The 19656-nt window shown below is 34.5% G+C and overlaps 1 protein-coding gene across 5 annotated transcripts in view; it reads left to right on the plus strand.

Moving 5' to 3' along the window:
• The window catches only part of LOC102684649 (syntaxin-binding protein 6), a 107036-nt gene extending 88149 nt beyond the window's left edge, over nucleotides 1–18887 (plus strand). For all 5 annotated transcript variants that reach the window (XM_015350880.2, XM_006632419.3, XM_015350883.2 and 2 more), the window contains exons 5-6: nucleotides 7412–7569; nucleotides 12321–18887. In XM_015350880.2, coding sequence (XP_015206366.1) covers nucleotides 7412–7569; nucleotides 12321–12344 — 182 coding nt within the window. In that variant the 3' untranslated portion in view covers nucleotides 12345–18887. The remainder of the gene's footprint in view (nucleotides 1–7411; nucleotides 7570–12320) is intronic.
• The last annotated feature ends 769 nt before the right edge of the window (nucleotides 18888–19656 follow it).

Here is a 19656-nt window from a genome sequence, read left to right on the forward strand (position 1 = left end):
AACACAGAAAACTATTTTGCCTTCTATGATAATTTCATTGCAACAAAATGTTCTGTATAACAAAAGTTAAAGGCACATATCTAAGAGGGATGATTTGCTACAGAACAAAACATCAGTGTTAATTTCCCAGTATTTTAACTCAAAGGGCTAGAGTCTTAGCCATTATTTCCTTTAGCAAGTAAATCACAAACAAACTGGGGGCACGTCTAATTTTTAAAACTTCTGCAAGAATAACTATTGGGTAGTTTGGGTTAGTGTTTAAAGTCCAAATATAATTTACACCCTGCACATAAAGAGCATACTGAAACTGAATCACCTGCTGATTTCTTGATTCATGTTTAGTCATAATCAACAGCAAACCCTGATGCTAGCTGACAGCCATTTTCTCTTCAGTCAGACCGTTGTTTGTCAATTTTTGAAAAGTTTCTTATATTTTGCAAGGCAAAATGTCTATGGCTATAAAGTGCCTTTTCTTGTTGGCATTACTCTACTTGTTGGGATGACATTTTAAAATTTTGCTCATCCCACTCCATATCTATCCCCACACAACATATAAAGTTGTACACTTCACAAGATAGTGGATGTGAACTGATTCTGACAGGTAACATCCACAAACAATAGAAAGAAGTTCAACATTTTGCTTTTAAGATTTCCCTATTACTTGACTGTTAACATCCTTAGTAGTTACCCTGAGTCTAACTTAGGGCTGTAATCCTCTGCAGAAAGTGATGATCCCAGCACAGCTCAGACTGCATGTGGCCTGTTCTGTCTTTGTCAGTGCAAAACCTGAATAGTTTTTCTGATTGACCAGTCACAGTAAATTACACAAATTAGAATAACAAAAAATACCACCTTGCATAACTGTTAAGTGCCATTTACAGTACAGTACCTCACACTGCTAAGGAGGTAAGATAGTCAATGTTCAGCTCTTCCTTGGAGTATGCTGTTTTAGCAATAAGTCGTACAATTCTCAATGTGCAGAAGACTGTGCAGATGAAATCTGAACTCCAAAACCCTTTCATCTCTATTGTGAATGTTACAAAACAAGCCAAAGTGGAACTTGATATATTGTAATAATCACAGGGTAACATTTATCTGTACTGTTAGGGACGTTGGCTGTTAGAGGGTTCTGCTTATCGTTTGTTTTAGAAAACTTAACACACCTTTAGAAAATGAATGGGCCGCCTAAAATTAGAAGAAATATTTTTTTATCCTAGATAGACTAAATTTAAATGTTTGATGTATTTTTGAATGGTGGAATCCTGAGAGCTCTTGACTGAGAAACGAGTCTGCAATACCCATGGTAATTTAGAGACACTCCTGTCCACTCAGTCTTGAATGAACCCTACTTCAAGGCTCTTAACAAAGAGCAGAGAACAATCATTTTATGGGAAAGTCTGAATGGTAGTAGGGTGGCTAATTATTTTTATGATGCTCATGTTGTTAGTGCTGTTACTGTCTAAATAATAGCACATGTAAAGCAACAGAAAAGACAAAAGAAAATTAAGTTAAAAAATTGGAAAAAGAATGTTAGTACAATTTGTATTTCTTCTTAAGATATACTGAAAAACAAAAGTAAAATGAGTTAGATTGATAATAGATTTAATCAAATATTTCAAACATAGACAGAACATGAGCCAAATTAAAGATCAAGGGTTAGTGATCCAATTCCAGCATGAAATGTGGTCCATTTACTGATGTCCCTGTGCATTAACAAAATCCTGGCAGATGTGATGCATCGACCTGAACAGACTCTTGACAGTCTGCTTTGAGATTTTCCACAAGCAGTCATCTTCAGAGGTTTAGCTGTTAATGGCTGAATGCTATTGATGGCATTGGTGAGCTGCTTTCAGGCAAGTTCTATTGGAATTTGGTCTGGAGAGAAGGCTGGCCACAACAAGACCTCAGTATTTTCTTAAATTTATGACATTGTAATCCTAGCATTGTTTAGTCTTATTGTTCTACAGGATTGTCAAGGTCAGAACAGCATTCACCTACAGTATGATTAAAATTCTCCATCTCTTTCTCTGTTGCCACCTCAGATATTATCTGGCTCAAAAAAGATGCTTGTTTAGTCTCCTAGCTTTCAGTATTGCCACTGTATACTTCCAGGTCATTATGATGCAGAAAGTAAGCTTAACCATGTTGCTTATGTGCATGTTATTTGCAGTTCTTCCTAGAATTTCTTTGCTTCAGTGGAGTCTGAAAATGATTGTTGGGATGGATCAGTCAAACATGATGGCCCCTTCCCGAGAACAAGACAGGCGACACTGCTTTCCAGAATGTGGCGTATCCCTCAGACAGCCTGTTTACTAATTTCTCTGGATTAGAAAGCTGATAGTTAGAGCAGAGGAACTCAGTGATTTTAATTTGAGTTACTGTATGTTTTTTAATACCCACATGTACAGCTTCTTAATCAGCCCATTTTTGTAATCATAGCTCAACATAAAGAGCATACGTGGTACACTTGGTATTTTTATGAAATCGCATAATTTAGGTTTAGCATTTTGTTCTTGCAAATAAAAGCAATCAATTAACCTATCTGCTGACTGCTTGAAAGTACAGTCCATACCATTATGCTGCATCTTCATTGTGTATCACTTTATAAATGTTTGTAAAAATTTGCATACTGTTCTACTGTTCGGTTAGCTGCTGATGTTGTTGTACAGTGAAGGTGCAGCCATCACATCTGGTATTCAGACCTCCCTGCCCACAGCTTGAATGCATTTAATCAAAGAACTAAAAGAAATGGATGAGAGAACTGGAAACATAGCAGTGGAAGATGTATGTTTCTAAAACCACCCACTTAGAATTTCTCCAGAGCCTCATCCGAGCACAGAATTATTATGGTAATTGACTTTGCTTGAATTTTCCCTCAAACCTTTGTGTTTTAAATTTAAATCAGGCAGCTTATGCAACCGTATCAAGCAGACTCTTGGTGCGTGCACAGTGGTGCAAACATCACCTTGTACAAGACATTGTTGACATGCCCAGGCCAATTAGGAGTGTCTTGGCCTATAAATTTAAAAGACTCAGTGTTAGGCGGGATGAGATAACAGGCTTTAAAAGATTATTACAAACAGAAAAGCACATTTAAGCCACCCTCTCACTGAGATTTGGGTATTGTTTTTTCCCCTTGATCCTACAGCCAAAAATTCAAATTCTGTGCATATTTGTTCCTTTATTTCACAGATACTGTGAAACATCTGTGAAATAATACATCAAAGGTGTGTGAAGTGTAGGTGTGCCATTAACCTTTTACTTTATTTTAAGGGGCTGTAATACTTTGGTTAATACACTTTAGGTTTTTAAAACAAGAAACTCAGTAATAGAGTGATGCTGCAAGAGACTTGTATTATTGTACTGGGAATTCAAGTTTGATTTTTACTTATTCTCATCTACAGTACAGTATGTAACTCTGTGATCTTACAGTATGTTTCTACCAATGAAAGGGATTTTAACCTGTGAAAGAAGATTCGACTTTAGTAAAACATTATTGAATTCATGGTGTGTACCACAACAGAATAAACCTTTCAAGAGTTATTCCTTAAGGTTGAAGATACAGTACATTTGTAGCTTTTGTACCTACAGTACACTGTACAGTGTTTGTCATTACAAAAAATAAGCATCCTTTTCAAACCTTTAAATTGTATACAATATGTTGTATCTTTAAACAAATGTTTTAGTCATAAGATGTTAGGTAATATAAAATAGTGCTTCTGCAGTTTCTTCTAGTGTATACCTAATATTTATTGTAATTTATTTTTTGTTTGTATAAAGCACATTCCTCAGGGTGAATAAAAGTGCAGCCACTGGACTTTTGAACCATGCTGATTCTGTGAGATCCGTATCCCAAGTTGATGAAAGCAGATTTCCTGAAGGAGAATTAGGTTACGAGTCATTGATGGCTAAAATTGCAAGCTAAGTACACATGGCAATTAAAATAATACTCATTCTTTCTACACAAATCTCTTTTAAGGAAAGCCAGTTGTGTGACTGTATCATCATAAATGGGTTTGGAATTTATTTACAGACATTTACCATGCCTTATATGTTTTGTACAGCACTCTGTCTTACAAAATATTTTACTGTGAGCCTCAAGTGTAGTTTTCAGAATGAATAACTACAATAGATACAATGAAAGAAAAGTGAAAAGTGTATTTTAGTCAAGTGACCAAAAATATAATAAAGAGCAGTATTCTGAGGTTGTTCATCCTTCATAAGCTTGTTCCTCTTGCATAGCCTAGCTTGAACTGTAAGACATGCTTTAAAAGTACCATCTGTTAGTAAAGTTCTGCCTTATTGGAGCCATTTTATGTAGGTCCTGAGCTTCTTTTTGTGAATAAAATGCTCTTACTAGATGGGAATTTCATAACCATGATTGCAATAGAACTGTCTACCTGTAAAAGAGGATACTAGTCATTTGATGGTGCAATGAGTCCAACTGGAATAGGATCAAGAGGCAGTATTGGTTGTGACAAAAGGCAGAATGTAACTTACTGTGCCTCGTCTCTCACACTTCATGCGAGGGGATTAGAGAGCTGGGTGAGGTGTGATAAAGGATTTAGTCTCCTCATTTTTAGCAGAGGTGGAGTCTGTTCTGCTGTCATTTGGAATAAAAAATATGTTGGCTATCTGGCCTTCTAACATTAATCTTCTCTGCAGTGTAGGTGGCATTTATGAATGGACAATAAACTGCTTTGTGCTACAGAAGAGGAGTGTATTGTTCATGAGAAGTATAGTCTTTTTTGTGAAAGCTTTATTAAGGGAGAAGTAGATGGTGTCCCATTGAAAGCTTGTTGATTAATCATGCTGGAATGGATGATATTAAGAGTTCACTTGATTTTTTTTGTTGTTTTTTTGCTTTTTGAAATCATTTGAGATAATAAAAGACTGTATATCAAATGAAAAAGTGGACAAGGAGAATGGTGTTGTGTGTTTAAAATAATTTGCTCAGTTAGTAATTCACGAAAGGTTTTGTTCCTTTCCTAGTTGAGGAGATCAACAAATTACTAGAAAACTACTAATATTCCTCCTTGATTTTTAACATTTAATTGAAAACCCAATACACAACTAATAAATCTATAATTATACAATATTGCCAGGGTTATGTGCAGCTACTGTATTCATGGAGCAGTTTTTCTGAAATGTACTGCATATGAAAACATATACAGTATCAGGATGTTGAGAATGTGAGCAGCAGTGTTGTAAATTTCCCAATAGAAATATTTGCATTTGCCTCCATCCCAACCTCCTCCCCCTTCAAAGATTCACCTTAGCTCCACAAGGGAAATGTAACACTGCCTGTAGAACTCCTTGTCTAGGAACCAGGAACATACTGTGCATGTTTCTTTTCATTTGCCTTAGACACATTTTTACATTTCAGTTCTATGTATTTATCTATTCCTTAATCTATTTAAATAGTGCATGTGGAAAACTCAAACGCACTGGATTTCAGGTAAAAGCAATTTAAAATCTGTGATAAGTTCCATTGCGCAGGGGTGTGTGTGTGCTTGCACTGTAAAGCAGAACTTGATGAGCCTCTGGCTTTGAATGATCAAGTTCAGTTCATATGAAGGAGATTAACTGAGCATCACCTGTATCCCTCATCCCTCTCTTGCTGTGCAGTGTTTTTCCTTGGTAGGTCATCAAATTGGCATATGATTTTAAAATTTCAATTCACCTCACCTGTTCCAGATTTATATATAATGTATAACTCCTTAAAATTCTGAAGGACTGACATTGTGCTGCAGAATGTTCGGAGTTCTGAAGTGTTTTATAAGGAATATCAAGACCTGCCTTTTAATATGTCCTTTAAGTAGTGCGTGGACTTATGATAGTTTTAAGTGCTTTATATGAATTTGTTCTGTCTGAAATAAATGAAGCTTTTTATGCATTTTGCATCCATCATCATTTTCAACACAATCATCTCTTTTAGACTCTGCACATACTGTACTGTAGATGTACTGTATTTTCTGTAAGCACCATTGGTTTTAAGAAGGTTAGAATCCTTGACTCCAGGGACCACTGTGCTATTCTGCATTCATGAATATAAATAGCAATATTGTTATTTTTACGTTTTTTTGTTTGTTTTGGATAATATACAGTATGGAGCTCATTGAATTCACTGCTCTTACAATGGAGTGACACTTTACCTAGAAGAAGAAATTCTCAGTACATTAAGCATTATAACAGAAGATAGCAAAATGAGATCAGTTTGTCCCATTAATCATTACAGGTTGTGCGATTTTTTAAAATAAATATTTTAATTGTTTTGTAGATAATGTAGATAATACATAAAAACAAGGCAGCAGAGAAGTCACATCTACACTAGAGTTAGAAATCAACATTCAAAAGAATTGTTATTTTTTTAATTGCTCCAGTGAAACTGCTTTTTAAAGAAGCAGCCTGATTGTGAATCAAGCAGTGGTTTGCCTTAAAGGAGGGAAGATTAATTGCTTGTCAGTTTTAACATAAGCAGGGCTTGAGGTTATCTATCAAAAATGTGTAAGCTTTCAAGATATGCAAAGCTATGTTTGTAGGATTGTGTTGCTTCTCCATTCATATAATTTTCTTTAATAAAAAAGTAATGAGAAATATCCCAAATATGGAAAAAGAATATTCCTGTTTTGGGTCACCATAGGAATAAATTATTTTCAGACTGTTCTGAATTCAAAGCGGTTTTGTTATTATTATGGTCTTACAGTATGGGATGAAAACTTAATTTGGGATGTGGTCAGTTACAGAATACTTTGTCATATTTTCCCCCTCAGAGGACTAATGCTAACTGAAAGTAATGCTCATATTCTTGTTATTATTTACAATAACATCAACATCTGCAACAACAATACTTATATAGCACTTTTCATCCCAAAGGACAGTACAGCAAAATATAATATTAACTTTAGTTAAATTTCTCTCAAGTGGGTACTAATCAAATTCATTTTCTGATTTTCTGGTTGTTATTATTAATACATTATTAATAGAATACTACAATAATGCAGAGTATTGTTCAGCAAGCATGGTTAGAATGCACCATATGTTTATAGTGCCGTAAAAGCTTTGCTGATAGCTCTTTTTGTGGTCAGTTAAATTGAGTGCTATAAAAAATTATGGCAATGGTATGCTTGGTCCTTTTATATATATGAGATACTTTTGCCTTCAGAACTGCATTTCTGTGTGCTCCAAAAATGCAACTGCCATGCCTCTAACATCACTTTCTCATCTTCCCAAACATGGCTTTCCTACATGGGTGCAATTATCCCTTTGTTTTTAGGATTTAGAGGGTGTTTCACAAGAGCTCAGTTGCTGTCTGCTGCCATTTAAAATCCACAGTCCTGGAGAGACATGGGTGAGCTCTTGCTTTTGAGAGGTTTGTCAAAGTAATTATGTATTTTTACTTAAATCCTAGGTAACAGCATCTTACATTCAGCTGCAGACAGTGTGACCAGTGCAGTACAGAAAGCTAGTCAGGCCCTGAACGAGCGCGGGGAGAGATTAGGGCGAGCAGAAGAGAAGACGGGCGACATGATGAACAGTGCCCAGCAGTTTGCAGAAACGGCACATAAGGTGAGACCGTTTTTTATAACTTTCAATTCCCTATTCTAGTTTTCCAATTGGTGTGGGGAAGCCGTTTCAATGCAATAACACTCATTTTTCTCCTTCCATCATGCAGAATAAAGGTAAGAAAATGACAGAAGGCATCACAAGTTTCTTTCCATAAGTGAAGATCGTCTTCTTCACTCTGAAACTCTTACATCCCACAGCTCTTGTTATAAAACAATTGTTCTTTAACCCCGATGATAAAATAGCCTCCTCAGCTGCAACAGATTATGAAGTTGTTAGTAATGTACACCTATTACATATTGTTAAATAAAAAATATACCTCAGATTGCTTTAATATTAAAATGATTACTTGACTTTGAAAACATTGAAAAATATTTCTTCCCCTTTGCCTTCCATTCATATCTTAGATGCAATTTAATTGTAATCCATAAAGATTGTGTTGTCTCTGTTGTACTGTTTTTAGTAAATGTCTTGCAGTATTCATAGCAGTTTTAAAGCGTCTGGTGATGTTGCATCTCTTCAATGATGGTATTTGATTTGGCTGGAACATTTTTTGACGCTATCCACTGGTGCTCAGCACTTTCTTGTTAAGGTCAGTGGAGCTGCTGAGCTTGGTATAAACAGGATGTCATGGGAAATAAGATGTGGCATCCCATTTGAGGATTCATTTCCAACCTGTAATGAATTGTGAACTTGCGATCTTAAGATAATTAGGACCAGCCTGCTACCTGGTTGTGTTACTTGGTAGTCAGGACTGGCTTAGCAGTCTGCTAATTTGAGTTGCTCGTTTTCTTTGGGTAAGCTGCCAGTTTTTGTCATATCAAGCAAATCTGTTTTCAACACTCAGGATAGGTTTAAAAGCAAGGACACTGCTAAGCAAGAGAAAGTGAAGCTGTAAGGTGTGATTTTGGTCTTGAAGTGTTAGGCGTCTGATCTTATAGATTGAATGCCTGGAGTAGTCTCTACATCAGCAGTACAGTTGCATGCCCTGAGAATTGATATTTGAGAGATCCAGGCACATAGGCTGTGATGTAGTGGAAGCATTAATCCGTCTTAAAGAAGGATACCTGTTCATTGTCATTTCCAAAAATATTGCTGTAGTGTTTCTTATTTTCATTTTTAATGGCAAATCTTGCGTTCTGTTGTAGAGTTATATAAGAATTTCTGTAATAAGATAGCTTAAAAATGGTTTCTTTGGAGAAATGCACAAAATTTCCACTTACATAGTTTATTTTTAAATGGGACAGACAGCACAATCTTTAAACTCATGGAAGGCTTGTTGTTCTGCTTCACAACAGCATTTAAAAATATCATTAAGATATGCCGATTTGTTATGTAATATCCAAAACGGATAATTTTTCTTTTGATAATTATCTTTTGATTTTATATTGTAGTTGATAAAAACATGGTATCTGCATACCTCTCATATGTTTCAAAAACTGTAATGAGTAGTGACACACATCACAATTCTTCAGTTTGTTACAGAGGTTTTGAGATAATCTGGGTAATACACCAACGGTCAACAGTGAATAAATGAGTTACAGTAGTTTGGGAGACAAGCTGCATCTGTTATTTTTTGCAAGAAAAAAAGAATGGCCGAAGAGACTGAAATCTTGATTTTGCTTAATTTCTTTTATGGCCAGTTTCTAATTTCTTGGTCATTATCTTCCTTGTGGACATACTGTCCATGCCATTTTTATTTAAACAATTGTAGATAATGATTAAAAACAAAAGACCTGTCCATTTCATTTTCAAATTTTATATTCCCTTTAAATGTATGTAGTGGATATATTTTTAATGGACATCATAACAGGGTAGGTTTGCTTGTAGTATCTAGTTTTCTTTCGGATATCTTTGCATCATAATTCTTTTGGAACCCTGCCTGCATCAAAAGTATCTCCGGTATAGTTGAGCTGTTCCAGTCAAGCACATCCAACTCATGCTGTTAAGACAAATCTGTTTTCTGAAAAATTATGCAATTAACATATTTTGGTTTCTGCTTAGCTGAAAATGTCTTGTACTGTAATATTAAGGGCCTTTTTTCATGTAAGAATATGTAAGATGTTGATGTTTAAAATTGCCTTTCTTTGAATCTCAGGGTGTAAATGGAAAATAAAAGAACATTTGTTGTTTCTTAATTGTTTTTGTTCTAAGTCATAAATTATCAAAAAAAATACATACAGTCGTAGCCATGGAAGAATGTGTGTCTCATATTAAGTTGGTTTATATAGTGTTCTGAGCTTAAAAGGGAATTGCAGTCACACTTTCTCAAACCAGTTATTAAATCTTGGTAACAAAAAAATAATAAGACAGTATACAGTAGCAAAATTGGACCAATTCTGAATTTACTTAGCACAAAATCATGAACGTTGCGATACTGTATTGTCACCATGTAGACAAAAACTGCTGATCTCGACACGGGCGAGAACGAGAGTTTGCGTGAGTTGAGACATAAAACCGACCCTTTCTGCTCACTAGTCACCGTAATAACTCATGTAATATGATGTCCAAGCGCATAAACATGGGTTGTGCAGCAGACATTTCACCACAGAAATGTTATCATATTAGAACAAGTAAGTAGTATTTGTCGGCAAAACCGTCTCAAAGTCAGATTAAAAGAGATGCATTGATAAGCCTGCTTGTTTACAATGTAAGAGGGCCTTTTCACATCACTGGACGTTTTGTTGCTTCGTTCTGAATCACAGACAATGACGGCAATATGGCGCTACGCATATCTGGAAATTTTTCATTTTGTGATGTATTTTGGAGGTTTTACACATTACCGTGTACATTTTACTTTGATTGTAGTTTACACTCATCAATGCCGATTCTCTCTAACTCTGAAATATAAAAATAGCATTGCAGTTCCCCTTTAACTGCAAAACAACTCAAGCAAACACATCGTGAGTCTTGCAGGATAATTATGTCTTATGTGAAAAACACAAATTGTTTTCCACAAGCCTGTTTGTAACTGAAATCCTTGCCCCAGGAAATGCAAATATTGTTTTGGTAAATGGTTTTAAGAAAAGACGCAAAAGTCAGATCACCTGAGCTATTCAAGATTTACTGTAATTTACCCCATAATTGCCCTGATTTATTCGTCGTTTCCCCTTAGCAGATAATGTTTTAACCTGAAAACCTGCAGTACAGAACCTTAAAGAATAAGTTGGAGAATATAATTGTTTTTTCTTCTACAGTTCATTCTCCAGAATGAAAGGTAGCAAAAATAGAATACATAATTGTCTTATCAGTCAGATTTACTCAGGGCCAGAAGCTTTGTCAGTCTTAGGGTTACATTTTTCACTTCATTATTTGAAATCTGTGACATTGATTGGCAGAAGAATAAAAACCCAGCATACTGACATTTATGTTGCCCAAATTCCAAAGTTGAAGTTTATTCTAATTTGAATGTGGGAATGTGTGCTTTACGGTGTGTGCTTTACTAAGATCAGCCAAACAAATTTGAAGAAGATAAATTACTCATGTTTCCAAACAAGCAATGAAAAGTGGGGCTGTAGTGTGTGAGGAGCATGTTTGAAGCAGGGCTAAATGTAATGATACCAACCACATTCCAAATGAATTGATGCAATGGTTGGGCACCCAATTTATGCAAGTTCCCTATTGTGTCATTCGCTAACTCTCCAGTTGATAGAATTATGCCTACCAAGTTTGGGGTTAATTGGTAAAGCAGTTTTAAAGAAGAGCTGTTAGCATGGCACACCTTGCTTGGAAGGTGAGATACTGTGTGGGCATATGGTGAATTGCTGCCACCCATGTGGTTCAGTTATGACATGGCACTGTTTAGCTTGGTAATTCGTAAAAGATGGCCAATATTGTGGTTGACCCTGAGTTTTGTCAGAGATAATGGCTTATCTGTCCCTGTTTACCTACCTACTGTAGTATGATGTTGTCAGGCTGCGTAGTCTCTGAACTTGAGCAATTTCAAGTGGGAAGAAAATTAATCCTAAATAAAATAATTGTTTGTTTAAGTGGGGGGTTTGTGTGTTGGTATACCATCAATAAAGGATGAATTATCCCATCTTATTCATTTTGTACTCAGAGTTTTTATATTTTGTAGATTTTGATTTTATATAAAGGTAAGCTTTACTGCCATAAAATGAGAAATTTCAAATCCCTGCTGACGGATTAAGCCTTTAATATCTAATATTGCTGAAGAGAGCAACACTATACTGTAGGTCTATTATCTATGGTACTGTTGCCCCCATTTGATCATTTTAGGAATTGCAATAAATATTTTATTTACAGAACTGTGGCAATAAAGGAGATGACGGTGTATTAAATTGGTGGTCTTGCTCAAGCCCTTTCTTAAAACGCCTTTACTTTTTTTACCCAAGTGACACAGATATTTCGAAGATGCCCTCTGTTGCTTTTCTGGTTTGTTTTGAAGTTTAGACAGAGAGATTGTTGATAAAAGGCAATTTAGAAAAGGGTGTACTTATAAAAAATTATATACAGCTGTGATGGCCTTTTTACTTTGAAGTGGTACCTGTCTCTGTCATGGGATGCCTGACATTTCATTACTAATGTTCTTTTTTGAAAGCAAGGATTTCATTGCATCTATATCTTAAATCCAAGTCTTTGACCATTAGCCTTTTGTCTTCTTGAAATCGATACTCTTTTAAGTTCTTTTTTGCTTTGTATTTTTGCTTTGTATTAACTTTCCCCAGACCTTAAAATAATGTGCTGCTGCTATTCTTAATGAATTGTGCTCTCTTTTTCTGCATTTTTTTCAGCTTGCCATGAAGCACAAATGTTGAAACCGTTGCCAAATTCTGAGGGATCTGCCCTGGGCGAAATGCACAGACCTTCTAGGACGCATTTCAGAATTTATCCTCTTTTTTTTTCCTGTCTTTGTTATTTGCGTTGCGTTGTTGGACATTCAGTGTTAAAAGTAAAGATGTGTTCCAGATGAAACAAAGAAGAGTAAGCGGGCAGAAAAAAAGATCAAAACTGCAACTTTGGTCACTTCTCCATCAATCTGAAGTCGTCATAAGAACAGGAGCTCCAGCAGCTCTCCAGAGTGGACATACTCTCCCTTACTTTCATCCAAATGGTAGCAAAAGAAATCAGCCCTTCAAGATGACGTCTATAAGCCAGTGGAGTGGCTAGGGTTTTAACGTGATAAAGACAATCTTATTTGCTTACATCATTACCAGAAACACTAGGACCTTTACTCACCTGCCGGGCAGTGTGCCTTCCACTTTCTACAATAGTCCATTGGAAACATTTTGATTATAAATTTAGTTTTAAGTGGTTTGGTTCTTAATATTAGGAGCTTCTTCCAGACTGCCTGACTTAGATCAGATGAGAAGTATTTATCCGTCAGTCAGTCTGTTTGTAGCAGTTCTGCTTCTGGAAAGAGGAGAAAAAGCAAAATGGAAAAGGAAAAGGTGGTCATTGATGTGTTAGCATGACCATGTTTATGTACATGTGCATGGCTTCTGTAATCCAAGGGTAATGTTATCTTGGTTGAGAAGCCAAGTTTTTGGTTCAAAAGCCCACTCAACTTCCTGCATTTTCTTTCTTTAGTAAAGGATCTGGAAAACTATTAGGATTTACAGCAATAAAATAATCTTTCCCTATGACTATCAAAATATCTATAGTCAAATACTGTACATTTTCTCATACTAAATAAGACAGCTTAAGCACTAAAACTATTTGATTTACAGTAGTGAACTTGAAAAAACTTGAATTTGGATTCTTACAAGTGATTTGCCTCACTTTAGAGGTCACAAGACTGTTCCTTTTTAGCATATGTTTTTTAATTGGTGAAATGAAGGATTTTTTAAATATAACAACTCTAGAGGTATGTAAGAAAGTAATCACAGAATGGCTAAATGTACAGTCTTTTTAATTCTATAATTTTAGAAAGTTTTAAAAAAGGAATTTTTAAAACACCTTTTTTTCATAGTGAAGGCCAACATGGAAAAGTAATCCACAAGTTCAAATTAAACTTTTGTGTGGCTGTTATTTTCCTAGTTTTAGTTGGTTTAGTTCAGTCACTTGTGAGTCCCTTAAGCACCATTGAGTCGAGTTAAATGTTTAGCATAGCAGTAATTTTATAATATTTATATAGTTAGTTTTCTGCACAAAGTAAACGTGTGAACATAAGAAATGCATTTGCTCTAATGTGTATCTTTTTTGTAGTAATGTGACATGGATGTATTTTTTCTCTTTGTTTCACCTCAAGTCTTTGGAGTGCCAATTTCATTCTTTGTTGTACAGAATCAGATGTATGACCAAATCCATTGAATCATATTTTTGTAAAGAGACCTACTATACCATCCTGTCTCTCATATTTAAAGCACTTCATTCCATAGTTTTCTTCATAAGGTCATTAACAATTGTTATTAATAGTGTCATACAGAATTGCTCTAAGTATTCATGTTCACAGTGGAATAAAAGATCATAAGATGTCTCAGCAAACACAAACACACATATGCACACAGTACTGTATATCAAACACTGTAATTGACTGATTGTGCCGGTCTGGGTGATCATCTCAAATCTAGACAATGTAGAATATGAAAGATGACATTTTATTTACATAAGACAACAGGCTTCTGAACTGAATGTATCCTTTTGCAGAGCAGAAGAGCATTGTGTAGCACCCTGTCAAGTTCAAAATAACATTTTAAAGTTTTAAATGTTTATTAAAACTGTCCCCATTGTGCTTTTATTATTATTTTTTTTTATTTTTGCTTTATTTGTATTTAACATGCAACCCTTTTCCCTTAATAAGACCTAAAGTGCTCAGGAGCTATGAATTCCTTCTCTAATTATACATTTGGCAGAAGACCTACAATGTGTTGAAGCTTTTCCTTGGATTTAAGTAAATCATTCTTGTGATTTACTTGTTCTGAAACATGAGCAATTTCGTCCACAATGATCTCAGATTATTCTGGCAATTAGCTGAATCCCATTTTCCAAATTAGCCAAAGAATAAGCTTCTAACATATTGGCATGGTGGTTAATGCAGATGCCTCACACCTGGGGCAAATTCTGTGTGAAGTTCACAAGTTCCCCTCAAGTTTTCTCTAGGTGCTTCAATTTCCTTTAAATTGTCCATGTGTGTACCTCTCAATGGATAGGTGTTTAGTCCTGTCTATCATTCATTCCTACCTACAATAGTTGCAACCCTTACTAGGAATAAAACTCTCCAGTAATGCATAAATATACTTTTGTTTACACTCCTCTGAAGACATTTTTTCCAATATTTGACTCATCATAGATTATGATGCAGGAATATTATCACTGCTGTTTTACTTTTCTAAAACAAAACCCCCTTCTTCCCAAATATTTTCTAACCATAAAGCAAACCACTTAATACTCCCACATAGTTCAAACATCTACTGTAAGTTCAGTGCATTGTTTTTGAGGCTTTTCAAGGCATCCTGTGAGCGTGTGCTTCTTTAATGTGGGTTTGTAAGCAGAGAATTCCTGCTTTATGAGAATTTAACTTAACATGTGCACTTTTTTTTCAATTTTTTTTCTGTGAAGTACAGGTATTTTTGTCAAGCACAAAATGCTTAAATGCATTTTTCTATTAGAACCAAAGCTTTAGGATTGCAGATGCTGTGGATCTGAACCAAGTCAGGCTAAATACAGTATATTCTCATTCCACTACAGTCCGAAAAACAATTTGTTAGTTAGTGCTTATCAATTAGAAAAAAAAAACTTTGCCAACAGTTTTCTTTTTGTCTGATTTCTCTCTTAACCTTGTCTTCTCAGATATTAAAGAAAATTAATACACAGTATGGTACTAACCCAAAAGTATCCTCATTAGCAGAGCTCTGTTTGAATAACCATTTGCTAATGAAAATCTGAATTGTATTAAAGTATGGTTGGCATAATGTACTGTATATTTTACTTGATATTGCTTTCTATGTTACAGTAGTACAGAATTTGACTGAACCTTGGCAGATGGTTGATGTTGGAGTAATCAGGCTGAAATAAGCTGAATAGACTGGGCCAATGGATACCAAAAGATTTACCGCTCTTTCAATGCACTGCACTGTTGTGATTTTTTTCCTCATCTTTGGACCATATCTTCCCCTACTCTGAAAAGAATCATTTAAGCTCCTTAGAGATAATGTACTTTTCCTTCAATGCAGTAGTATCTTCCTTTGAATAAAGTAATTTGCAACATTCCATTAACTTCCATTAAGTTGTCGCAAGCATTTCCCAAAGATTGGACAATGTACTGCTACTACTGTGCACATGTTGCCCTTTGTGCAGATATGGATAGGTGATCTTAGAATTACTACTGTTTATTCCTCTTATTTTAATTATTTATATAGGATTACTTTGTGTAGAAAGCTAATGACAGATGTTTAATGCAGTGCTTTATTCTGCAGTCTTGCCTTTATTGCTCTGCATTAACAAAGATTCTAAATCATAAATGTTTCAGTAAAATTCCTTACCATGGAGAAACTTATAAAAGGTAAGGGTAGTTTCCAATTATCTGTCTTCCTCCCTCCTTAGTTTCTGGTGATTTTTTTCTTACAGGTTCTTTGTGCTGTTTTCTTGATTGGGTAGAAGGTGTAAATGTCATGATTCATCTTTATACATGGTGCCACGTAAAAAAAAACCAACAGATCTCACCACCTTTTTATTTTCATTCTAAATGTATGTTATCCAGTAATATGTATACACATTACACACAGGTAACACATGTTAAGTGCAATGATTATAAGTCAGTGCCTTTTATTACAAAAGAACACACATAAACACTTAGATCCATATAATTCACATATATAAACTTGGAAAATGCTTTTGTTTATATACTGTATAAAATATTCTAAAATAATGTAAAATAATGTATGGGGTGTACTGTATTTAACCAGTGTATTTTATTTTTATGAAACATGAAGGTCTTTCCACAAACCAAAATAGAAAGAAGTTCTTTCTATTAATGCAATCATGCATTAGATATACATTCTACAGTTATGCAAATGTGCAGTATATACAGTACCATAGTAATATAACATACTGTAGTAAACAGAAAAACCCTTGCTATACAAGTAATATACTTTATGAGCTTAACTGAAACATGAATACACAGGCAATAAATGACATAAAAATAAAAGTACATAAAAAACATGCTAATAGATTACAGTAGATAAATTGGAAAAATATAAAACAAAATACATATTCATGTGATGTGTAGAAAATTGTCTAAAAATCATTTTTAAAAATCAAGATTTGAGTATAGTGCTTCAGTAACATCATGGTATTAGCATTTGAACATTTCTCAGAGTACTATCAAAGTAAACTTGTGAAGTGTCCCTTGGTGTCCTTGATGCTAAGGTTTGATTTTTTTTCTGTGGTTTGAAGGAGCAAAGGCCAATGTTATTCCTGTTTAGCCTGTTATTAATTATTTTTACACTAAGACGTTTCACAGTGTACAGTAATATTACTCAAGTGTATTGTGTGTTTTAGAAAAACACTCGACAAATTAAATCATAAATTGCTGTTTCTGAAAATACTGCTGAATCATCAGAATATCATCACTGGAATAATTTCTGTGATTTATCCAGATGGAGCCACAAATCTGATTTCAGCAATTTCTTTTGTTTCTGAGGAAGTATGTACAGTGATTGGGATTCAGCAGAATTTTCTCCATAAAGGCAAAACATACAGTACACATAGTGTTTTTTCCATGAAAACTTTCATTAGTTTTAAAATGGACAAAAAGCAATGAGTTGATAATTTCATATATAACACTCCCATCTCTCCTTGTAGTGTCATGAATATTGTAATGGTAGACAAATGCTATTGTACTACTGTGTATGTTGGAAGTTATCTAGTAAGTAGAAATGACATTATAATCACTCCTTCTGTTTACGGTAACAAAGAAGGCATTTAACGGCTAGAACTCATTTAATTAATGTTTTTGGCTCTTAAGAACTTAATGAAGGCCATTTGAGGACCAGAGCTGTGATCTACTGCTTTCATGTAGATTTTCAGTTTCCTTGTTGTGTGCTAGGAGCTTAAATTCAAACTGCACTGTCACATTTCCAGTCTTTTTCTATTCATGTAATAGAAAACTCTACATAAAAAGGTATTGCAGTATTTTGCACTATTCTGTAACATTTTCACAAAGTAAAAATTTGATTTTCTCGCAGAGCCTACATGTGTTAAATTCTTTGTAGTTAACACGTCACATTTAATGGGACGACCTGGGCTAATTTTCTTTTGACAAAAAATGAGACTCCAACAAATCTAAAATATTTTTCCTAAGTTTGTATTCTAAACACTTCTAAAGTATTACAGCACTACAGCATGCACAGCGCAGAACCATTGTTGTGAAATAATAATCTGAATGTGCTATTCTGTTTTTAACACTAGATGGAAACCTTGTTTCTATATTTGCAGTGAAGTAACTTGCAGATATTTTCATTGTTATTACAGCAACCTATTCATCCATTTGCATAAGTTGCAAATAAATATTACTTTTCCATGGATCATATGATACCAGAATATATAAAAACCTACATTTTGAAATGATTGTAATGTATACATAAAGAATAGAACTATAAAAAAACAAGAAAAAAATATTTGGGCCAGAAGGCTTGACCTTCCAAACCTTTAATATTGAGAGCATGTATAACTTATTAGTAATATTGTGTAAACTATAAGGTTTCGAGCCTAATGTATAATTTAATTATTGAACCAAATTTGCATTTTGCCAAAAATATACACACAGTCCTCAAATCCCATGTTTTTTAAAATGCAGTTTATTGTCATTACCATTGCAACATCGTATTTGCATTGTCATTTTGGTCAAATAAAGAATGAAGCTCTGTTGCACACAGTAGGTGTCACAATTCAAGATGTGGTTAGCTTGCGTCTTAAAACAAAAGCTTGCAGTGAACTGGGTATAATGAAGACAATGTGTACTTGTGAAATCATAAGGGACAGTAGCAGTAGTATTACGATACATGTTTCACATGTTAGGTATTAAACAATAAAAGCTACAGTAATTCAGGTTTTTGTTTCTTATGAAAGAATGTATTTGTATAATGTCGAGTTCAACTTGTTTAATCATTCTTTATATTGTATTTCTGTAAGAAATAATAAAAACAATAGGTAGAATTAGACATGAACAATAACAAATATAAAAGTATACTTAATGCCAACATTGTAATACTGCTGGTGTGTTTCTGTTGTAATTAATTGCTGGAGATATGCACATGGCTGTGTGCTGTACAATTAGTCTGTGCCGTTCTGTGAGATAAGTAGGGCACTTGTGGCACATTTTAGGTCCTTATTAAACATTGTAATTATGTGGCACATTCTTTGTGGCTTTTTTCTTTTACCCTCTGAGGTTTTATGGTTCTTAGACGTACTGTATTTAGAAATATTGTGGAGTTTCACAAATTTTGAACCTTCGGTAATAATCAACAGATGCCCTGATGATTTTACTGATGGGCTTTAGCTAGTTTGCTGTAAACTTTTCATTTCGTTATTCTTTATATGAAATTATTTTTACTTTTTTTTGTCAATTTACTTTTTTCACCCAGTTTCTCCTTTATGCAGAAACAGTTCTATAGACATCTTGTACAGAAATTCTAGCCATTTTTAAGTGAACAGTTAATGAGATAGCTCTGTATTGAGTACTACAAAAAGCATTTCAGTTTTAAGCATGTGTAGAGAAGGACAAATGAGGTTAGTGACAACAATGAATCAATTAGATTTGATTGATAAATGTGATGGATTAACACTCCATTTCATATTGGCTGTTCATGTACAGTATTTTACTTTGAGTTGTTTGGATCATATTTCTAACGATTCTCATCAATATAAATTAAACATTACTAAATTACTTTGCTTGGTTTCATCTTACTCAGACTGCTAAAAGCAGTATTGATAACATTTGCTATTGTAGGAAGCACAACTGAATGCTTTTGAGCAATATGTTGATGCATGCAACACACATACAGTATAATGTAACTTCTGTGCCTATGCGCAGCAGTGCATGCATTTTAAATTCTTTTTCAAAAACAGTATTCTTCCTTGATATATTCTTGAGATGTGGCAATTATGACTGAAAATTGTGGTATCATT

Source organism: Lepisosteus oculatus, chromosome 8, assembly GCF_040954835.1.
Source record: "Lepisosteus oculatus isolate fLepOcu1 chromosome 8, fLepOcu1.hap2, whole genome shotgun sequence".
NCBI lineage: Eukaryota > Metazoa > Chordata > Actinopteri > Semionotiformes > Lepisosteidae > Lepisosteus > Lepisosteus oculatus.